At 36.2% G+C, this 20,773-nt stretch overlaps 2 protein-coding genes across 5 annotated transcripts in view; one reads left to right on the forward strand and one right to left on the reverse strand.

Moving 5' to 3' along the window:
* Positions 1-14,250, forward strand: part of LOC110111399 — a 59,106-nt gene extending 44,856 nt beyond the window's left edge. For 3 of the 4 annotated variants that reach the window (XM_020843252.2, XM_020843253.2, XM_020843254.2), the window contains 2 exons: positions 13,065-13,445; positions 13,523-14,250. In XM_020843252.2, the coding sequence (XP_020698911.1) occupies positions 13,065-13,445; positions 13,523-13,690 (549 nt within the window). In that variant the 3' untranslated portion in view covers positions 13,691-14,250. Of the gene's footprint in view, positions 1-13,064; positions 13,446-13,514 lie in introns of all 4 variants that reach the window. The other variant, XM_020843255.2, reaches the window with a different exon arrangement.
* Positions 14,251-17,971: 3,721 nt separating this feature from the next.
* Positions 17,972-20,773, reverse strand: part of LOC110111401 (vacuolar protein sorting-associated protein 9A) — a 31,199-nt gene continuing 28,397 nt past the window's right edge. Inside the window, exons 4-5 of the mRNA XM_020843256.1 lie at positions 20,371-20,550; positions 17,972-19,414 (exon numbers count right to left, since the gene is read on the reverse strand). Coding sequence (XP_020698915.1) covers positions 18,527-19,414; positions 20,371-20,550 — 1,068 coding nt within the window. The 3' untranslated portion in view covers positions 17,972-18,526. The remainder of the gene's footprint in view (positions 19,415-20,370; positions 20,551-20,773) is intronic.

The following is a 20,773-nucleotide window of genomic DNA, read 5'->3' on the forward strand; positions in this document are numbered from 1 at the left end:
CATATTGAAATTAACCCATTCGGTTGAGATTTCCTGTCAAAACAGCCATCGGGGTATTATGGGGAATTTCATTTTGTTGATTGGGCCTTGTCAACCTTGTCTACTTGTCGACAGAGGATTGGGTCTTTCGCAGTGTTTATATTTTGTTGATGAATTTTTTTTTGTTATAGATCTTGAAGGCCTAATATGAACGTATAAAATAGAAATTCCGGTCGACACCTTGACCTTAAATTTGTTTGATAGTTCAAGCCGTGTCGATTCCTATCTAGCCACATAGAAGGATCGGGCTCAAATTGAGATTCACTTATTGACTCGCGCAACATCCTCAGACGCACGTATGTATCTACAACACGCTCGTTGGGGCCCATGCGGGTGTATGATTTTACTAGATAAGTTTCTTTTGTAATAGATCTTAAAGGCTTAATATGATGTATACAACATATATTTCAGTTGATACATTGACCGTATATCTGTTTGATAATTCGGGTCGTGTCGATTTTTATCTATCCATATAGAAGGATTGAGCTCAAATTGTGGTTCATTTATTGACCTACGCAACATCTCTAGACATCACGTATATACCCATAACATGCTCGTCGGGGCCCATACGATTATATAATTGCACATGCATTTCTTTGTGTTTGTGCATATATATATTGCAATGTATGTGTGGAGGGTATTTTTGGAATATCCGTCGAGTCTTCTACAACAGCTCATAGAAGCTCAAACCTAATGTAGTCCTCCTGGTTGAGCTGAGACTCACGCAGTCCATCTTTAAAAATGATGATTTGATCTGGTTTTCTCTTCCCAAAGCTTGTATAGGAATCAATAAGCGACTTCCTAATTATGCCATCATCATCATTTTTTATTGTTGGCTTAAATAAATAATCAATCATTTCAACCTTGGATGACTGTGTCCTTATTGATGTCCTGTTCTTCAGAGTCAGTGGCCACTGCTTCGAATTAATAACTATGGCAATTGAAGGCACCTCGGCCTTCCGGTAGAATCATGCAAGATATCCATTCCTAAAATAATTGATGATTGGAATAACAAGTATACTTTCTATTTGTGAGTGTGAGTTTAGGCCAGCAAGCTTTGCATTAATCTTTAACAGCTTATTTGTCAAATATTGATCATTAACTCTAGTGGACGCGATGCATTGTATTTTGACATTCACTTGAACGCATCTAGATGTGTCACATTGTCGCTGTATGTCAAATCCTTCTGGTTGTAATAGACATATTGATTGTGGTATAGGTCTCCCGCTGTGTCACTGAACCCTTCTGCTTCCAGGAAATTGATGTGCTTGATTGGTGGACTGTCGCATTTACTTGCGCATCTTCTAACGTTCGTAAGGACTGCTGTGTATAGTTGCAAGACAGTTGACGTCATTCGTAGGGAGATTTTCATATTTGCAGCTTGTCCATTATCATTATTCATGAGAGAACAAGTATGCTTGCTTGTCAATTGATAATTTCCACTTATAGGTATACTGTTCTTTATACAAAGGATCATATATCATTGCTTGCAAATAGCACTTCTCATGAGTTTCCATATGCGCTGGAGACCTGTCATCTCTGTAATATACCTCCTTTCATCACTTATATACAAGTCGATGCGCTCATCTACGATTTGTCATTGACCACTGGTCGAGTTGCATTTCACTATCAATTTCTTCATGTATGTTGATCGTCGTCACTTATAGGTGGACCATTGTGGGCATGTTAAAAGTCTTCTGTTATTGCCAACATATATCCACATTCATCATATGTCAATCGTCATCGCTTGTAAAGGTACAATGCACTTATTTCCAAGCTAAGATTGGCCGTATGGAGGTCATTACATTTGTGGTATATTTTCCACCCATCTTCGCAGGGAATCTATTGCATTCACTATCATATATTGGTTGTTGCCCCTTGCATGTGATGAGTCTCCTATTTGTTCATTGATGCTTGCATTTGAACTTATATGATGACACCATCAACATTAGTCAAAAGTCCCATGTTGTTGATCGCGAACATGTCATGTTCGAAGTTCTTCATTTTATTTTAATGTCATCATTCAATGCTTATTTTAATCAAGTTTGCATCTAGTCTTTTGCTTATCTATTCAAGATTGAGTTTTAGTTCATTTGATGTTCAAATCAATGTCCAAATAAAGTTCCCTGTTTGTCCAAAAGTTTACAAGTATGGTCCCCTGTTGTCAAGTTGCAAGCTCTTTTGCTTGTGTTCAAATTGCTCGAGTCATGGTTCACTTGAGTCATTTTGTTTAATCAAGTTCAAGTCCAACATCATTTGATCAAGTTTGATTTAAATTTCATATTCAAGTCATGTTTAAATCAAGTTCAAATTATAGTCCAAATCCCTTCTTTTTTTGTGCAAATCCTCTGTGTTTTCAGATAAAATTTTGGCAGCCTCCCGGCATCTCCCCCATTTAGGAGAAACTACAGGAGTCTGGGCATTCCCACCACGCTAATAAAAGCATGTATGGTAGATGTCCGTAGACACCATGGCTGTAGTCTTCATTCCCATCACGCAAATAAAGGTGTGTATGGGGTCTTCAAAAATACATATTTTACATGATTGTTAGATTTACCCTGCTCAAGAGTACTTATAAGTAACCCCTTGCCTCGTCGTAAGCGTTGTATCGGTTTATCATCCCACCACACTAATAAAAGCCTATATAGACGGTTTTTTGGTATGCCGCCAACGCCGAAATGAGGCTTTGAGTTTTATAAACATTATACCTGCGTGACGAGAGATGTGACGGTGGCGAAGACAAAAATATACAAAACCTCTTTTTTGTATTTTCATTTTCTCTCTCTTTTTTTTTTATGCTTCCCCTCTTTCTCTCTCATTTTTTATTTTCTCTCTTTCCCCTTTTCTTCTTTTTTTTATCATCTCACCTTCTCCCCTCTTTTTTTTAGACATGCATATGTATCTAAACAGATAAACACACACTGGCTCACACATACATGTATACATTAGAGTTGATGATAGTAATGGTCAATGCAAATAGTCAATAACATTAGTGAATGTCGATACTAATTAATGCTACACACACTAAACATACTAACAGCCAATGCTAAAAGAAAACTTCTTTTTTCTTTTTTTTGGACTTGTTTGTACTTTCCTCGTCATCATCATTTTTTTTAGATACTTCCATATATGCATGTATGTGTTGGAATTCAATCAACAATCATGATGTTAACAATTCACTAGTATTCTGAGATGATAAAGTTAGCTTAGCTAACTAGAAAGATTAACATAAGCAAAAAAAAAAGGGCTAAAGTCTGGGTGGGATTTAGTATGGGTTGGAACAGTGGGCTCTGATGGGCTGTTTGAATGCTTTGTTATAGATTTGGTGTGAGGTGTTGTGTTGGGTTACAAGAGCTCTGTTGGGCCTTTGATCCTTGATGGGCTGTAGGAGATGAATAGGTATGGTTTGCTGTTTGAGTGGGATTTAGGCCTTGAGTGAAGTGGGCTGCTGCTTTGTGTGAACAAGGGAGGGAAATTTCCTTTTCTTTTGTCTTTTTGTGTGTGGCTGATAAAAAAAAGGGTGGCAGCAAGTAATTAATGGAAAAGAGAAGGCTACAGTTTTGAAGAGGACTTTGTTGCAGGCACTGTGCTTAAAGATGGAAAAGGCTGCAGGTCGTTCAGCCTTGGTGTCAGGAGCAGGTTTTTAAAAAAAAAAAACGTGGGATTTGAAATCTGAAGTAGATCCTTGCTGAAAGTTCTAAAATAGGATGCTAGTAGAGGCGTTTGGCTGAGGTGGAGTTGAGGTCTTCGGTTAGGAATCTTGCACGTGATTGGAAGTTGAGGTATGAAGGGCTCGGCAGAGTCTTGTTTTCTGAAGGTTGGAGACCAGCAGGCTTAAGGAGGAGCTGGATTCCGGCTGTAGGTTTGGTTAGCCTGAGGGAGCAATGATCTAGGAAGGAAAAGTGTGGGAAAAGGTGCGGTTTAGTTCAGCAAGGAGAAGATGGAGGTGTAGCTGCTGTTTGGAACCGTGGTGTGTGGACGGAGGTGGGAGAAGCGAGAGAAATGGAGGGAAGGAGATTGATTGGATGTTTAGGAAGTCGGAGGAGGCTTTTTTGACGGGTTTAAGCAGTGGAGATCGCAGAGCAAGGAAGTATGGTTGTGAGGGGGAGCTTGTGTGTATGCTCAAAAACCGAAGGACAGGCTCTCATACGCTTCTCGTTTTAACGAAAAGTAAGGAGCTGCGATCGAGACAAGGCCAACTGCGACGGAAGTGACACGAATTTGACAAAGCATGGTAATATTCAATTGAGCTTTTGATGGGTGTGACTTGTTTTTCCTATTTGGCAACCTGGCTTTGTTAAAACTTTATAAACTTAAGAAACTATATTAATGATATGTCATTAATACGTTAATTCAAAATGGCAGACATCACGTAATTAGTCCAAAAATTGCTTTTATTTGTGTGTTGTTCTTGATTTGTGTGCTGATTGCCCCATTTTGCGTGTCGATTTCTCCACCAAAATTTTAATTCGACAAATTGATAGTACATATGAGGTTTTTGTTGATGTTCTGGACACAACGGCGGAGTCTGTTTTGAGATCGGACATCATTTAGGTAATGTCGTGTGCTAAATTTCTCGTTTTACGTGTCAATTTCATGGCAAAATTTTTTTGGCCAATTGATAGTGCATTTTAGGTATTGACGACGTTCCGAACGCAACGACGAAGTTCGTTTTGCGATTAAATGCCATTTGGGCGACCTCAGGTGCTAAATTTCTCGTTTTGCATGTCAATTTCGCCACATAATTTTCTTTCGGCAAATTGGTAGTGTATTTTGGGTATTGTTGATGCTCCGTACGCAACAATGCAGTCCGTTGTGCGATCGGGCATTATTTGGGCATCGGTCGTCATCAATTTTGTGTATCGGTCGCGCCTTCGTACCGATCTTGTCCGATTTGACTGCGAGGGGCCTCGACTTAGAAGAATTTGATCTTCTGATCGCAACGGCATAGTCCGTTCGACAATTGGAGGTCTTTTAACCCTTCAAGTGATGCGTCACGTCAACATGCTCATCGTTAAATTTGGCAATTTGGGTTCCTTTTGTGTGTGGTTTGAGAATAGGGGTCAACAATTACCAATAATACCTTAATACTTTTCTAGTGTATCATCAGCTTTATATTTCACAAAGAACACCCATTTGAAACCGACTGATCATTTTCCTACATGTAGATCGGTGATTTCTCAGGTATTGTTCTTCTCCAAAGCTTGCATTTCATCTTTCATGGTACTTATAATTTTCATCAGATAAAACCTCAGGAATATTATTAGGAATATGAATAGCATTTAGTATGACCAGAAAATTTTTGTGTAAAGGTGTGAAGTTATTGAAGGATACAAAGTTTATTATGAGATGCACGTGAGGTTTTTTTTGGTGACTTGTGTTTGCCTCAGTTTCAGGAGATGGTTTAGATTCTTGGATATGCTCTGGTCCTTTGGAGCATACTTTGGAATTGGACGACTGTAATATACTTTTCCATATCTCATGTCATCCACAATAGCTTTGTCCTCGATTTTTTTGGATTTGATTTCAGGTTTAGGTTGATTGGTTTGAGGTGGAGCTAGAAGGTCTGGAGGGTAAACTCACTTTCATCATCTTCCTCAGTTTCAATCTCCCCCTAAAGACAAGGTTTCGGTAATTAATTTTTTTGTTCGTCAAAAGTAATGTCAACGGATACAAGGGTTTTGTTGTTGGAGGGGTGATAACACTTATAACCTTTCTTGGTTGATGAATATTCGACAAAATATATTTGAGTGCTCTTGGATTTAAGTTTCCTCTATTTTGACTGTAAATGTGAACAGGCTGCACATCCAAAGATTCTGGGTGTGAGGTTGTTATGGGTTCAAAATTCAGGGTAACAAGAGGATAGAATATTAATCGGGGGTTTTTGTCCCAAGGTTGTTGAAGGTAGTCATTTTATGACATGTGTGGCAGTCAGAAGGGCTTTCCCCCAGTAGGATTTGAGTACATTATGACATAATTGAAATGCACGGGTGGAGGCAAGAAGGTGGCCTTTTTTTTTGCAACTCTATCTTGTTATGGGGTATGTAGGAAGACTAATGAATAATATCCTCCTTTTGAAAGTAGGAGGATATGATTTGGTTAATGTAATCTTTGGCATTGTGGTACAAAATTTTATTATTTTCACCCCATATTGATTCTGAATCATGGTGTGAAAAATGGGGAGGATTGTGCTAACATCGAATTTGTTTTTGAGGAGAAAGAGCCAAGAGAGTTTAGTGTAGTCATGAGTGAAGGATACAAACCATCAGTCCCCTGAGATGTTAAGAATTTTTATAGGGCCCCCATATATCACTATGAATAAGGTAGAAGGGGGTATGACATCTCTCTTTTTTTTTGTGGAAAAGAAACTCATTTATGCTTGACTTACTTAGTAGGTTTCACAATGAAAATATTAGTTCCCAACTTATAAAAAGTTTTGGGTACATATTTTTTAAGACATCAAAAGATGGATGTCCTAATTTAAAATGATGAAGCCAAATAATAGATTTTTTATTAAATATGGATAACATAGAATATCCATTTTTGTTAATATTTGTTCACCTATTCTAGGTATTACAATCCATCTCTCTTCTTAGCAAGTCCAATATTCTTCCTGATGTCTGGTCCTGAAATAAACAACAAGTAAAATAGGGCTTGATAATTATGATCACTGATAAGTTTTTGTATGGAAATTAGGTTGTGGATAATTGAGATACATGGAGCGTATTTTTGAGAGTGGGGGAGGGAGACAAGGGTATGTCTCCTTGGCCTTCTATTGTGGTAAGAGAACCATCAACAGTGATAATTTTCTTATCATTCAGGCAAGAAGTTTAGTTGATGAAGTGGGTAGTGGAGTGTGTCATATGATCTGTGGCTCCTGAGTCAATGATCCATATACCTTTCAAATAATTTCTATAGACACTTTATCCAATGGATATAAGAAACTTGAAAATGGAGTGTGTCATATGATATGTGGCTTCTGAGTCAATGATTCATACACCTTTCAAATAATTTCTATAGACACTTTATCCAATGGATATAAGAAACTTGAAAGTGCAAGAGAAGAAGATGCAGGTGATTTTTTAAGGGATATCTGGATTTGTTTTAGTTTATCGATATCTTCTTTTTTGAACTCTCTGAAGTTGGATTGTGTTTCTGGGTTGGGCTGACTTGTCGTAGTGTTAGCTTGTGATGTTCCATTTTGTCCACTTCTTTGATTCCTCTCTTTATTTGGGGGCTTTTCATGTAACTTCCAGCATGTGTCATTTGTGTGTCTTGATTTCTTACAATCATGGTTTAAAATTGCGCAATATGAGGCTCGCCTTGAGGCCTGCCTTTGCGCAATTCCAGTAAAAAACACCTCGATGCTTATGCCTCGAGTTTTTTTTATGAGGCTAGCGCCTCAACTTGGTTGAGGCCCGCCTTGAGGCCTGCCTCGCCTCACGCTAAAAATGTATTGCTTTATGTACAACAATTTCAAAAAGCAACTTTCTGTACACCAATTTTACGACCTGCTTTACCGACAGCTGCAGCCGTCCCAAACGGACTCTTAGTGAAGGTATCTCCTCTTTGCCAAGGATCTGAACTCTAACTTGGTCAAACTCTATATTTAATCCTACAAGAAAGTCATGGACTCTATCTTCCTCAATAAAGCTTTTTAGGATAACATCATCTTTTGGACACTTGGTCTCAATGCATCTATATTGATTAAGTTCTTGCCACAAGCTTTGAAGTAGAGTGATATATTCAGTCATGATCTTGCTTCCTTATTTTTTGCTTCTCACCTTGACTTCAATTTCGATGATTTGTGCGTCATCCCGAGCTTTTGAGAAAGTTTGTCCGGTGGCATTCATGTCTTTTGCAGTAGATAAGAACATGGAAGTATCACTAATTTCTGGAGTTATGGAATTTCACAGCCATGACATGATCGTGGAGTCTGCTTCATTCCATGCCCAAAAATTAGAATTTTTTTTCCTTTTGGTGCTACCCCAAGGAGGTGGTTCATCTTTCTTTTCTCCTTCAAATAGGTCCTCGCAAATTGAGACCACTTTGAATATTTCTTTGCATTTAAGGGATAAGAAGGTTGTATATTTTGGATATCTCTTCTTCCTTGGTTTACTATAGAGTTTTCCATTTGGTCAAAAGATTTGGGAGGAATTTGCTTCAGACATTGTGGAGGCAAAGGATAACGATGAAGGCTATACAAGCAGAACAACAATGAAAGTTGTGTTGGTTTAGATAGGTATAACAACAACAAGGGAAGGCCGAAAATGAAGGCAAGTCAATACAAAAAACTCAGAATTCCGACAGCGACAATGAAGGCTCTGATACTATAGTAAATTCAGAGAATCAGAGAGGGAAAAGCTTGATTTTATTGTATAAAAGTATTCCTATTTATAGATCTATACAATATATCTTTATAGAAAAACAAATAATTACATATTCATGCATAATTTTCCTAATATAATCCTTCCTAAACCAGTTACCCAAATATGGAAGGAGATCAGCATGATCCAGGTGAGCCCCTCATAGATTAGGGGTGTCAATTCGGGTCAACGGGTCGGGTTCGGGTCCAACCCGAATTGACCTGAGCATAAACGGGTTGACCCGAACCCGACCTGTTTAGCTTAACGGGTCAGGACATACAACCCGGACCTGACCTGCGCGGGTTGCCGGGTTGATCCTTACCGACCCGCGAACCTGAACTGATCTGGATTTCCCGAACCCGAGCATCCTGACGCGGACGGCTAGCTTGGACCTGGGAGAACGCATTACGCATGTGATGGCTGGCGGGGTGAGTCGTGTGCGATGGCCGGAGGGCGACGGTGTGAGACGTGTGAGTGCAAGCGCCAGGCGGATTGTGAACCACGGAGGAGCGGACCGACGAAACTCCGCGTCTTGCCACGTGCGGTCGTGGACTCATGCGGGGATGGAAGATGGCTAGGTAAGCCTAGCATGACGCGGACAGCTAGCTAGGACTACAGGCGGCACGCGATGTGACGGAAGTCCAATCCCTTGATTCCCTCCCACGCAACCTGAATTCGCCTCCCACACGCGGGAAAAATTAAAACGGGCGGAGCCGTGGAGCTATCCCGGGTCAGATTTGATCGCATTCAGGTCTTAAACGGGTCAATTTCGGGTTACCAGGTTGACTCGGACCCGACCCGTTTTTTAAAACGGGTCGAAAATTGAAACCCGAACTTGACCGTTTATTAAACGGGTCAACCCTAAACCGGATTTTTCGGGTCAGGTTAGGGTCTGGTTGACGGGTCGGGTCAATATTTGACACCCCTATCACAGATTCCCATCCGGCTATGGGATCAAGTGTTAAGGGATGGCTGGGATTTAATAAAGACCGGCGTGATCTAGGTGAGCCTCCCACGGATTTCCATCCTGGCTATGAGATCAAGTGTCAAAGGACGGCTAGGATTTAACAATCTTCAAGCTTAGTGCTTCAATAAATATTGCTCATATCGTCAGGGGAGTAATTTTGGTGTTGTAGCCTTTGGAAAATGATGAGTATCTAACTAATTTAATTTGGTGTTATTAATGTAGTGAACACCGTTGGAGGATTCTGAAATATTATTTGAGGTGATGGACCAAATTCACGCCTATGAGCATGCCATCATTTATGACTCTCAGGCTCCTTTCCTCTTAGGCGATTACTTTCTTTAGGAAACCAATATCTTGGCTTAGCTCTAGATTATTTTATAAAGCAATGATAAGTGAGTAACTATCTTCTAAGAAATGGAAATTTTCTTTTATAAAGTTATTTGTACCATAAATGTTTCTTATCTCATTAGCAACCATATAGAAATCCTAAACCAATTTTCATTTGGCTATCACAAACATAGATGTTAATATAATTAAAAAACCTTATTGATTATCTACTTAATTACTCATAATTTAAATCTCTTACATAATATCTTATTAATTAACTTTACATATTTTTCTAACTCATACATTTAATTTCAATTTAACATTACATATGTATGAGTTAGGAAACATATGTAACCTTAATTAGTAAGGTATTCTATGAAAAGAGAAGCATAAAATTAAGTTTAGTGCTTAGAGATGAGGATGCTCAGGTGGATGAGTGGGTTTACTCTTAGAGACAATGCTAAATGAGCACAAGACGAGAAAATGTTGAAGTAGTTCCAGTGGCAAAGAAGATTAGAGTCACCTTAGATGGTTTGGCCACATAAAACGTCGGTCTTATGATAACCCGGTTAGGAGAGTAGATGTATTAGATTTGACCTATGTTAAGAAATGTAGAGGTAGACCTAAAAAGATTTAGTCAGAAAATATTATAAATGACCTTTTTTAATTAAATTTAAATGAGAAATTGACTCTTAACGGGATATGATGGAGAAAAAAGATTTATGCAGTCAACCCCACATAGTGAGATAAATGCTTGATGATGTTGTTGTAGTATACAAATAATTAAACAACAATCCATACCTTACATATTAAGTCCTTAATAGATTCTTATTTATTAACATGCATAAGTTGAATTGAGGAAAAATCATGAGTTGAACACTAACTCAAGCTAATTTCATCTTAATCATACCTTTGAAAAGCTTTTGGTTAGGTTTTACCTTTTTTGCTGGAAGAAAGGGGGAGGAAAAAACCTTGCAAAAACCCTTACTAATCCTTGTGAGTTTGTATGCATTGATCTAAATGACGTAGAACTTAGGGTAGAATGAATTTCATCTGAGTTATAGAATTGATATTTTCTAGTTTACCATTCAATTGAAGTAGACGATGAAAAGGAAGCTCTAAAACTTTCTTCCTCATTTGTAAAATCAACCCAAACCCGCAATTTCAGTCCCAGGGCTTGGCCACTTGCATGCTTGAGTGCAGCTACGCTTTCCTCCTTTGCTATTTCTCTCTCTATCTCGCGTGTGCATGCACGAGCATATGTCTCAACTTAATCTACGTCGCCCTTTCCCTCTCACACAATCTTCCTCTCACTCTTGGACCAGGTCTCGCCCACACTTGGTTTGTTGCCTCCCAAAATGCTTTCTCGTCTTTTAAAGGCGTGTAAATGACTCATTTGGGTCGATTCAATTTCAATTGAACCGACCGAACACTTCATTTCATTTTTTTTGACCTATTTATAATTTTCTAATTAATTAAAATTTTAACTCTCAAAATTGTATTTTATACATAAATATTTTTTTGAGAAATTAATCTATTTAACATAAATTTGGTTTCAATCACTCTATTAAGTCTTAAATATCGATAATATTTCAATTAATTAATATTTTTAATCAACTAAATAAAATTGTACATCTTTACAATCTCCCCACCTAAAAAATTTAGTTCACGAAATTTGCATATTATTACTAGTTACAATTATATAATCTAATATATTCACTAAATATTATCATGAGATAGTGTAATAATTTGAACTTGGATTGGTTAGGCACGGGTGATTTTATAAAGTGCATTTCTAAAGTAGTAAAGCAAGATATTTCAATTCAGTATTTATTAACAACAAATTAATATGTACTTGTAATAGCAACACTTCAACAATTTTTATCTTTAATGAAAAATTGTATGTCTATTCACGTTAGTAGGTTCCTTAAGACTCCTGCCGAGTTGTAATATATACTCGGTGTTATACATTCTTTCTTTGGTTGATTCTTACTAAGAGTCAGTGCATCATACTTAGTCATCTTCTGCTATTTAATAGATCCTTTATTAAAAATTTTTCATTTAACATTTCTGAGCAAAGTTGGGTCGATTCCTTATTTGCTTCCCTAGTTGGCAACACGTATAGCATACATTGGAACCCAAAAGACTTTCTCCTTGATGCAACTTCCCACACTTAACACAAGTTCTCATAGTATTACTAGAAACATCTCTACTAACTTTTCTAGTATTGGACTGTCTTTTTCCAAGTGGAGCCTGCTATCTAAGTAGCCTGCTCATTCGCCTCAATGCTTTCTCTTTTAGTGCAAATTTTTGTGCTCCGAAGTGGTTTGAAAATCAATTTCAACTTTCCTAACACTCTTTTTCAGTTCTTAGTAATCTTTGTTTCCCATGGAAACCAATGGTTGTCTAATTGTGCCCCTTAGTCCACATAAAAATTAGTGATACATTTCGCCTGCATTAAAACATTATTTGAGGCACAAACCTTGCAAGATTATTAAATTCTGAATCGTCCTACAAGATTGACTGATCACCTTGCTCCAACCTTATAAATTTGTCATGCATTTGCTATTGTAGAAAGAGCACAATTAGACAACCATCTAAATTTGAGAGTCGGTTCAACATGTAGATTTGTCTTGAGACTGACCTGCAAAGGTGGTAGGTAGGCAATTCTTCTTTTTTTTTCCAATAGGGCAGAACATACCATGAAGTATCTTCTCAATACGGATCAACTAGTTCTCAGCTTTGACAGGCTCTTCAACTTAAAAAATGGTCGTCGCATGTCTCAAAATAAGTTTTAAGTATTTATTTGTTGTAGCAATGCTACCTCCACTATATTGGGCCTAGAATATTGGATTAGTTAAGTTACTACTGCGATCTTTTGAGTGAAAGCATCAATTGAAATACTAATTGCACTAGATTTTGGGACAACAGTTACTTGTGATCCATTAACCTTTGCGTTAATTGTATTCTCATCTGTAGCTTTCCTTTGGGATTCCATGGGCCTGATTTGCGAAGAAATTATGATTTAGTTGACCCTTTAAATGAATTAACATAATACCTATTCAAACCTACTAACCCTGTCATAAAACTTTTATTGATCAACCTAATGATTCTTTCGTCACAACTAGACTATTTCCTTTTTGATAGGCTTAAATTGAGCTTATTGAACGCATGTAACATATTGCAATTTATCTTATTTTTTACTCTTTTGACTTAAATTTACTTTGAAGTTTTGACATTTTGATAAGAACCATTTAGTGTTGTATTTTTACTGGATGCAATTCAACCAGTAAATTTCTTTTTCTAGGCCATATGCAGCTCTAACCTTTCATGTGTGTTTCTAACGTTTGGTTCTCTTTTGACAGAGAGATTTGGTGGTTTGCTCACATGGGATACTTGCTTCAAGGAGGGATTGTGTTGCCTTCTCAGCCATGGTTCGTAGCTCCTTCGCACTTGGTATTAGTTCAGAATCTGCCACCACTTCTATAGACAATCCATCCTGTAGTGGAACATTTCAAAGGCGTGACGACATGACCGTTGATAGTAGTACTCTCCATGGAAGGCAATCTTCCAGGCTTCTGATGGACGTTGATAGAAAAACTGACGATAGCTCCACATCTCAGCTATCTAATAAAAGGAAGATAGCTGATAGGATTGTCTTCGCTGGCAAAAAACTTCCTCAAAGACCAACTTCTCGTGCTTCAAATGCAGCAGATGGTCTAGAAACGAGATCTAAAGATAGGAAGGTAATTATTGAATGCTTATGCATTTAAACACTAACTGTTTCTGCATTGTACTGATTCTTGCTCTCTTAGTTCTATAGGACATAAAAAGTCTTCCAAAGGAAAAGGTTATGACTTCCTATCAAGCATCCCTGCAGAACCTGAGACTTCCTAAAGGTTTTGTATATGTTCCTGTTGATTCTCTTCAAAAGGATGGTTCAGCAGCACATGATTCCGAGTCTTGTGAACGGCAAGAACCTGGTGGATAACCTGTGTGAAACACAGTTGATTATTCAGATCACTGAATGGTTATTCAGTTCTAGTCATCGAGACCTGTGGCAGTTCCTGATGTCTAGTTCATCGAAGGTTCGTGGATTCTTGAGCATATCCTGTCAAAGAAAACAGCAGAGTCGGAGTAATGGTTTGTCCAGTTTACTATTTATAATTTAGACGATTCTGCCATTGTTCAGAAAGTTTTGAAGCAAGATTGTATAGCTGAGAGAATTGTACAGAATATGAGTAGATTTCATTAATCCATGGTGCAGTTTCTGCTTGGTTGATTGCCTGTTTAAAGGGCATATGAAGCAACTTGGCTCCTGTAGCTGTACAATAGGCAACAGGAGTACAGTTTTTTTTTTTTTTTTTTGGCATTTTTGTAGGTATGTATGCTAGTTTAAACCATTGAGCTATATGATATGGTTCAGTAGCAACAGAGATGGCTACATAGTATCATCACATTGTACATATTACTGGTATTTGGCTCTCAATTATGCACGAGTTGAACCATACCCTCCATTTTAATTGCAATTTTTTTTTTTTTGTGAGATCAGTCTTGTTATCTTGTAATGTGAGGTTCAAGTCAACCATTTGCCACTGTGAGTTGAAGAGCATTCTGTTATTTCAGTATTTATATTTGATCTGGTAACAACCAAGGGAAGACCTCACCATTATCCTTGTATTTTTTGTATGAAGCTGCTTGTTGAATTCTGTTGGGTTAGGGTTTGGAATTTTGTTTTGGTTAAATAGTTTACTGAATTCCAGTATCTATTGATTTGTTTATGTTTTTTTTTAATTTATTTTCATTTTATTGATTTGTTTATGTTGTTTTTGAAATTAGGTGCTTTTCGTAGGGGTAAAGTTGTAACTTTAAAGATCTGGAAATTTGAAAGAAGCCATTGTACCGTTACTTAGTAGGTTTAACTTTTATTTTTTTGCAATTATAAATTGAATTTATATTTATTTATTCTCACATATGACTTAATATAGTATGATTTTTTTTTTGGAACGTGGGTATCTATCTGGTGCCACTCCAAAGAGAGTGCTTGGCTATGTAATTGATCCTTTAGTAGAATCTAGTGAGGCCATCCATCAACATCGGGCCCACATTTGCTTCATCCCACTGAAGAGATGAGGCTGTATTATAGGAGTATAAAAAGATTCACAACCATGAAGTTTTTGGTTGGGAATCGAGCAAAGTAGATGTGACAATAAAATTATAATTAAAAATGTAAGAAAAATGTGTTTAATTGGAGATGATTCACTAAAAATTAAAATAATAAGATACATTCTGATATGGCTCTTATAAATTTTGTGCCTTATTATTTTATTTTTTTTATTAAAAGTGAAAGTTTTTTTATACATCATAAAGTTTTTATGCATTGAATGAGTCAAATTTTTATTTAAATTTGTTAAAAATAGGATTAGTTTTGAAATTCTAATTAAATTTTTTTAGATCTATTTTTTTTTTAAATACAGGCTGAATTTAATATATTTATTCCCTTATCATATCGTGGAGGTCAAAATTTTATGTGACCAAATCATTAAGAATGTTTTCAACTTTCATCTTTCTTTGCAACATGATAGATATATCAAATTTAATTGTATATCTCTAAATAAAATATTAAGCTATTTTTAAAAATTAAGACTGAAAATAAAACAAATTAAACCTATCTAATATACATAAATTATGAATTATTTTAATAGATGAGCTCTTTTTTAATTAATAAAATGTTAATTAAAAATTGTATTTAATATCTATAATTGCATTTATTATATATATATATTTGTATGTTTTGAATTGACTTGAGCTGTTCTCAGATCAAATAGGCTAAATTTCAAGTTTTGAAAGATTTTAAATTTTTTATTATTTTTTGATAATTTTATAGCCATTGATGCGACTATTTTTTTTACAAAGCTAAATGAAGCTCTCGTGGAACTTCGTGCAAGAAGACTTCTAAAATTTTTAAATGCATATTTTTAAGTTGATAGTTTAAATAATCAAAGCTATCTAAATTGGCTTCAAATTAATTTTATTCAATTTCAAATTTCTTTTAAAACATGAAATTAATTTAGAGGCTTCATTTAAGACAATTTTTTTTACTATTTTTAAAACAATTTTTTGAGAATAATTTTTTAATTCAAAATATTTTTTATAAGCCATTTATTTAATCTCAACTAGATATGTGTTAGTTTGAATGTGGCTACATATTGTTTGGAGATCTAAATCAAATTATGTGAGATTTCATAAAGAAACGATCTAGGAAAATAATGGAGGAATAATGAGATATGTGAACCTAATTTAAAGTGACATATCTTCTTTCTTTTCATTCTTTTCATAATGAACATCATTAAAATATCCATTCCTTTGATAGTTGCTCTAATTGCACTGCAAATCCTTTTGACTTAACATCCTTATTTTATTCATAAGTTTGGTCCACGTAGTTATAAATTCCTCTAAATGCAGGGTTATGACTATCATCTTGACACTCTACTCTCCGTAAGTCTGGGAGTGGGCATAAAAGCGACTCCAAAATAGATTGGGGGTACACCTTCTTATAGTATGTATCAACCTTCTCCTAATTGAATTAGAGGACTTCCATTAATATGAAAAAGCCTCAAAATCATGTATGCCATAGCTAGAAGGAATAAGAGGAGATTGAATGGTTGGCGACGAGAACTACATTGCTAGTTCACCTTCTCTTTTAACAATCATCTGGATTCATGACTTTGGGGATGGGGGTAGTAGTAACTCCAAACTAGTCGTGCCCAACAAAAAGCTTCAACCACTCTTTCTTGTAGGAGGAATAGAGGGTTGGATCATAGGTGTCATGTTTCACAGGTGTTGATCGAAATTAAGGTAACTGTGTAGCTCACCTTAGTATGTTAGTTAGAAGTTTTGGCTATCAATCAAGATGACGGGTTCAAATCTTTTATATGTGATGATGTGTAAATTTGCCTTAATTAGTCTTAAAAAAAAAAAAGAGAGCACCTCATGTACAACCTAAAACTCTATAATAATTCTCCTAAAGCTTCATGAGACTCTAGTGATTGTGATTTATTGCTCAAAATAATAGATTGCAACCAACCCTTGTATGTTACTACCATGATATATGATAACACTTTGAATCACATCCTCATATAGACCCGTAGACCTTAGATCTTATGTTATTGTTATAATAGTTAGAGCTCCTATGAAAAGGGTCACAAGACTCTGGGCTCTTTCATCCTCTCTCTTTAGTTTGGTGAATTTGAAACAAAATTCAAATTCTATGCTATTTGTGCTAATCTGCCTTCTCAAACAATATAAAAATATCATTGACTTCATGAACATCAGATGAAACATTTTACTATGCAGCAGTGTATTAATATACTCATGCTGGAAGAGGGTTGTCCATTTTGGGTGATCTATTAAATCTTTCAATCAATTAACTAGGGCGGAACTATGTACTTCTGAGGAGCAATTGGCCCCTTAAAAAAATAAAAACTCTTAGTATAGTAATTTTAATTTTTGCTCCCAGCCGATCTTTTTCCACACAATTTGACCCTCCAAAAATCGAAAAGCCTCGTCCTTCTGCTATTTTCATCCGATTATGTTCAACTTTTCTAACACTATCAAATAAGTCTGTGAAAAGCGATTATGTGCAAAATAAATTATTTGTGCACTCATGTATATTTTTATTATTTTATAAGTTTACCACTTATTTTCCTGAGAACTAAGGCTGACTCCGCCCTTGTCAATGAAATATGTATATATGATGATGACTTTTTTCCAATAAAGATCAATGTAAGTGCTTCATGTAAGTGCTTCTCAATAATCTAATCCTTAACATCTATCATGATAAGGCAACAACTATATTGCATTCTATGTTCCGTGCTCGTTCTCTTAGCTAAGTGGGCATTAACAAACTCATTAAAAAAGAAAACTTTATGAGGATACGAGGCTGGACTTGTACTTTATCAACGGTGGGCAGCAAATGAAGAAGTTGAGGTCATCATAGAAATTTGTTGAATTAATCAAAAATATACATTTTGGTAATTTCAAATCCCCCACACAAATGCTTTTTTTTTTCCTTTACACTTCTAATACTCAACTAAACAAGAACAGAAATGCTGTTTTACTAATAAAACTTAACTAAAAATCGCTTAAATTGCTTTTGAAAGCCCTTCTTAAGTTGCAAAAACATGCATTGATTATGCAATCACAGGAATGCTGTTTTACTAACCTTTTAGAAAACATTAAGCAATCAAGCATAAGAAGGCTAGTTCCAGTCTTCATAGCAAATTCTGATTTCCATTCACCATTTTGAACAAGTAGTTCACAAGCTCTCGATTGTAATTACCATAGAAAGTTGGTTACTAGTCGCAATGACTTACAAAAGCTTCTTCAATGAAAGTTGGATGAAAATAACTTGAATGCAAACTAACAAAACATACCAGCTCATTGAAAACAAGGAGCACTATAGTACATACCATTGTTTTCCCCAAGGACTAAAGCTTTGTTTGACACGGCTTTTTATTGCTTCTTAAAACAGCTTTCTAGTTCAAAACTTTTGAACTAGAAAGCTGCTTTAAGAAGCAGTAAGAAAGCCGTCCCAAATGAAGTCTAAAATGATGCACAGTGTTCGGAAGCAGCAATCCAAGCTTCTACTTGATAACATGAATATGTGAGACCGCTTATTCAATTCTTCTTTCAGTTTTGCCTACTTTTGAAACTATGTGCTGCTTTTATGGTCTAGAATATGTGAACTATGAAGCCATTATTGTGCTGTAACAAGTATGGTTTTCACGAACTATATTAAAAGCAGGTGCTAATCAAACAGCTCTGCTCATTTGGTACTTGTATGAGCAACAGGGTCATCAACCTTGGGTTCAACATCATCAACTGCCATAGTAGTATTATCCTCAGAGTTTTCATCAACGGTTCCTGATCTAAGATCCTTTATATTGTTTATTTCCTCCGTTGCAGCATCCTCTTTCTGCGAATCAGTGTCATGTGGAGTTAATTTTAGTGAAACATCATCTGATGTAATAGTTGAAGTATCATTTGTTGTTCTTGACCCGCTATACTTTCCATTGCTGACTTTTCCTTTTGAAACCTCAAATAAACCGCTAGGATTTTCCAGCTTCTCATCTAATTGAGAGTTTGGTTCCCCAATATAGGGGGCACTTATACCCATTCCCTTGGAAAGACATACATACTTGAGCACTAATTTTTTATAGCAACTGAGTAAACTTTCAACATCATCAACTGTGAGATCACCTGCATTTGCATACAAGTACGGGTACTCTTTGCAATTTTCGGTTAATTCACCATCCTTCAAAAGTTCAGCAACCCCTTTCTTCTCTAAATCCGATATGGAAGGTCTGCTTGCAATCAATTGAGCCCTACTTAGATCCCTGTTCTCCTTGGAAGCATAGACTGCCTCGCCTTGAGATTTTGATCCATCTGTTATGCGCTCTGTGACATTCTCTGTTGTTTTATTCCTGTGATGAATGGTCTCTGTTGATAAACCCAATAGTTGCGCACGAGCTGATTCCATTTTCTTTTGAAACTCAGTTTCCTCCATTGAAAGAGACTCCCCATTAAGGTTCCATACAAATGATTCTGCAGATAGAATGTTTGTAAAGAAGTAAGCTGCTTCGGCAACCAAACGAGTTTTGCGTCTGTACCGTTGTATGTATACAAGATTTGAGTGAAGCTGCGGAGGGTTTGCCTGGACGATATCGACGACATCATAATAGCATTGGCGAAAACCCAACAAGTCAATTGAAAAAGATAATGTCAAAACAAATGAACAAAGCAAACAATAAACTTAAAAGAGATGGATAACTGTCTCAGGATAAATTAATAAATGAAGAAATGCAACCCCTACAAGTCACAGGAAGAAGGGAGTCAAAAAAAAGAGAAGTTCCACACCATGCATTTGATAATCAATCAAATACTCCCTGCTTCGTTCATTTGCAGGCTAGCTAATACTGGTGATCATTCAGAGGGGATAGGTAGGGTGAGAGTCAAAAAAACAATTTGTTCAGTTTCTCACTGTTATATTCATAGTTCCACCATGATGTCCAGCTATGACTACATTTTTTTTATTTGGTGAAAATTATGAGAAATTGTAGCACCTCACCATTCTATCAGCTAATGGCACTGGACGTCAAACAAAAGGTAAGGCATGGGTAACAAATGAAATGTAGAAGATGGTATGATCAGCCATGCCTCTAATTTCAAGCTTATGTCTTACTAAAAAGGAGAAATAATGATTCCTTTTACAATTTATAATCAACATTAAAGTCAAAATAAGTACTCTACATGATAAACTAAAACTTATATAAATAGTGATCACGTTAGTTTGCTAAGTTTTTGCTAAGCCCTTTTAATATCCTTATATAACATTATCCGTATCTTCCGATACATGAACAGATATTTTAAACTTTGCGTACCACAGCAATATTTACCATAGCTTCCGATGTTCAGAGTTAACAAATCAAGATTAAAATCATAAATTTACAATGCCTACAATTAGGACATGAAGAGCTACAAGGGTGACATAATTGAAAACAGCAAGTTATGCAGTACTAATTTAAGAAGTTAGACACTAAAAAAAATGACAAAGAGAAAAAAACTCATTTTTACTCCGCATAAAATGTGAATGCACAAAACTTGACTTGCCTTTATAGTAACATATATGAGGACTGGAAGAAACTCATCTGCTCCAGGAGGATTTGCATTTGAGGCAATGGAAACATTTAACAATAAGTTGTTGATAACTCTACAACAATTGAGGATACAGACAAGTTTATCTCTAGGGGCCTTGTACATATTGATCTTCTGCAGTTCTTTCTGTGCTAGCTGAAATGGTAGGAAATACAGCAAAAGTTAGCATAAAATCAATTAGTATGTTCAACATGGCGTTAAGAAGTCTTTCATAAATAAATTAGTAAAAGGTAGAACCACCATCAAAGAAGAGGCATAGCCAATATCTTCTCGACTCTCCAAATTGATGATGGGGGTTTGCTTTTCTGAAGAAGTAATCAAGAAGTTTGACACCGACCCGCAGATATTATCATATAAT

This window comes from Dendrobium catenatum, unplaced genomic scaffold, assembly GCF_001605985.2.
Source record: "Dendrobium catenatum unplaced genomic scaffold, ASM160598v2 fragScaff_scaffold_134, whole genome shotgun sequence".
NCBI lineage: Eukaryota > Viridiplantae > Streptophyta > Magnoliopsida > Asparagales > Orchidaceae > Dendrobium > Dendrobium catenatum.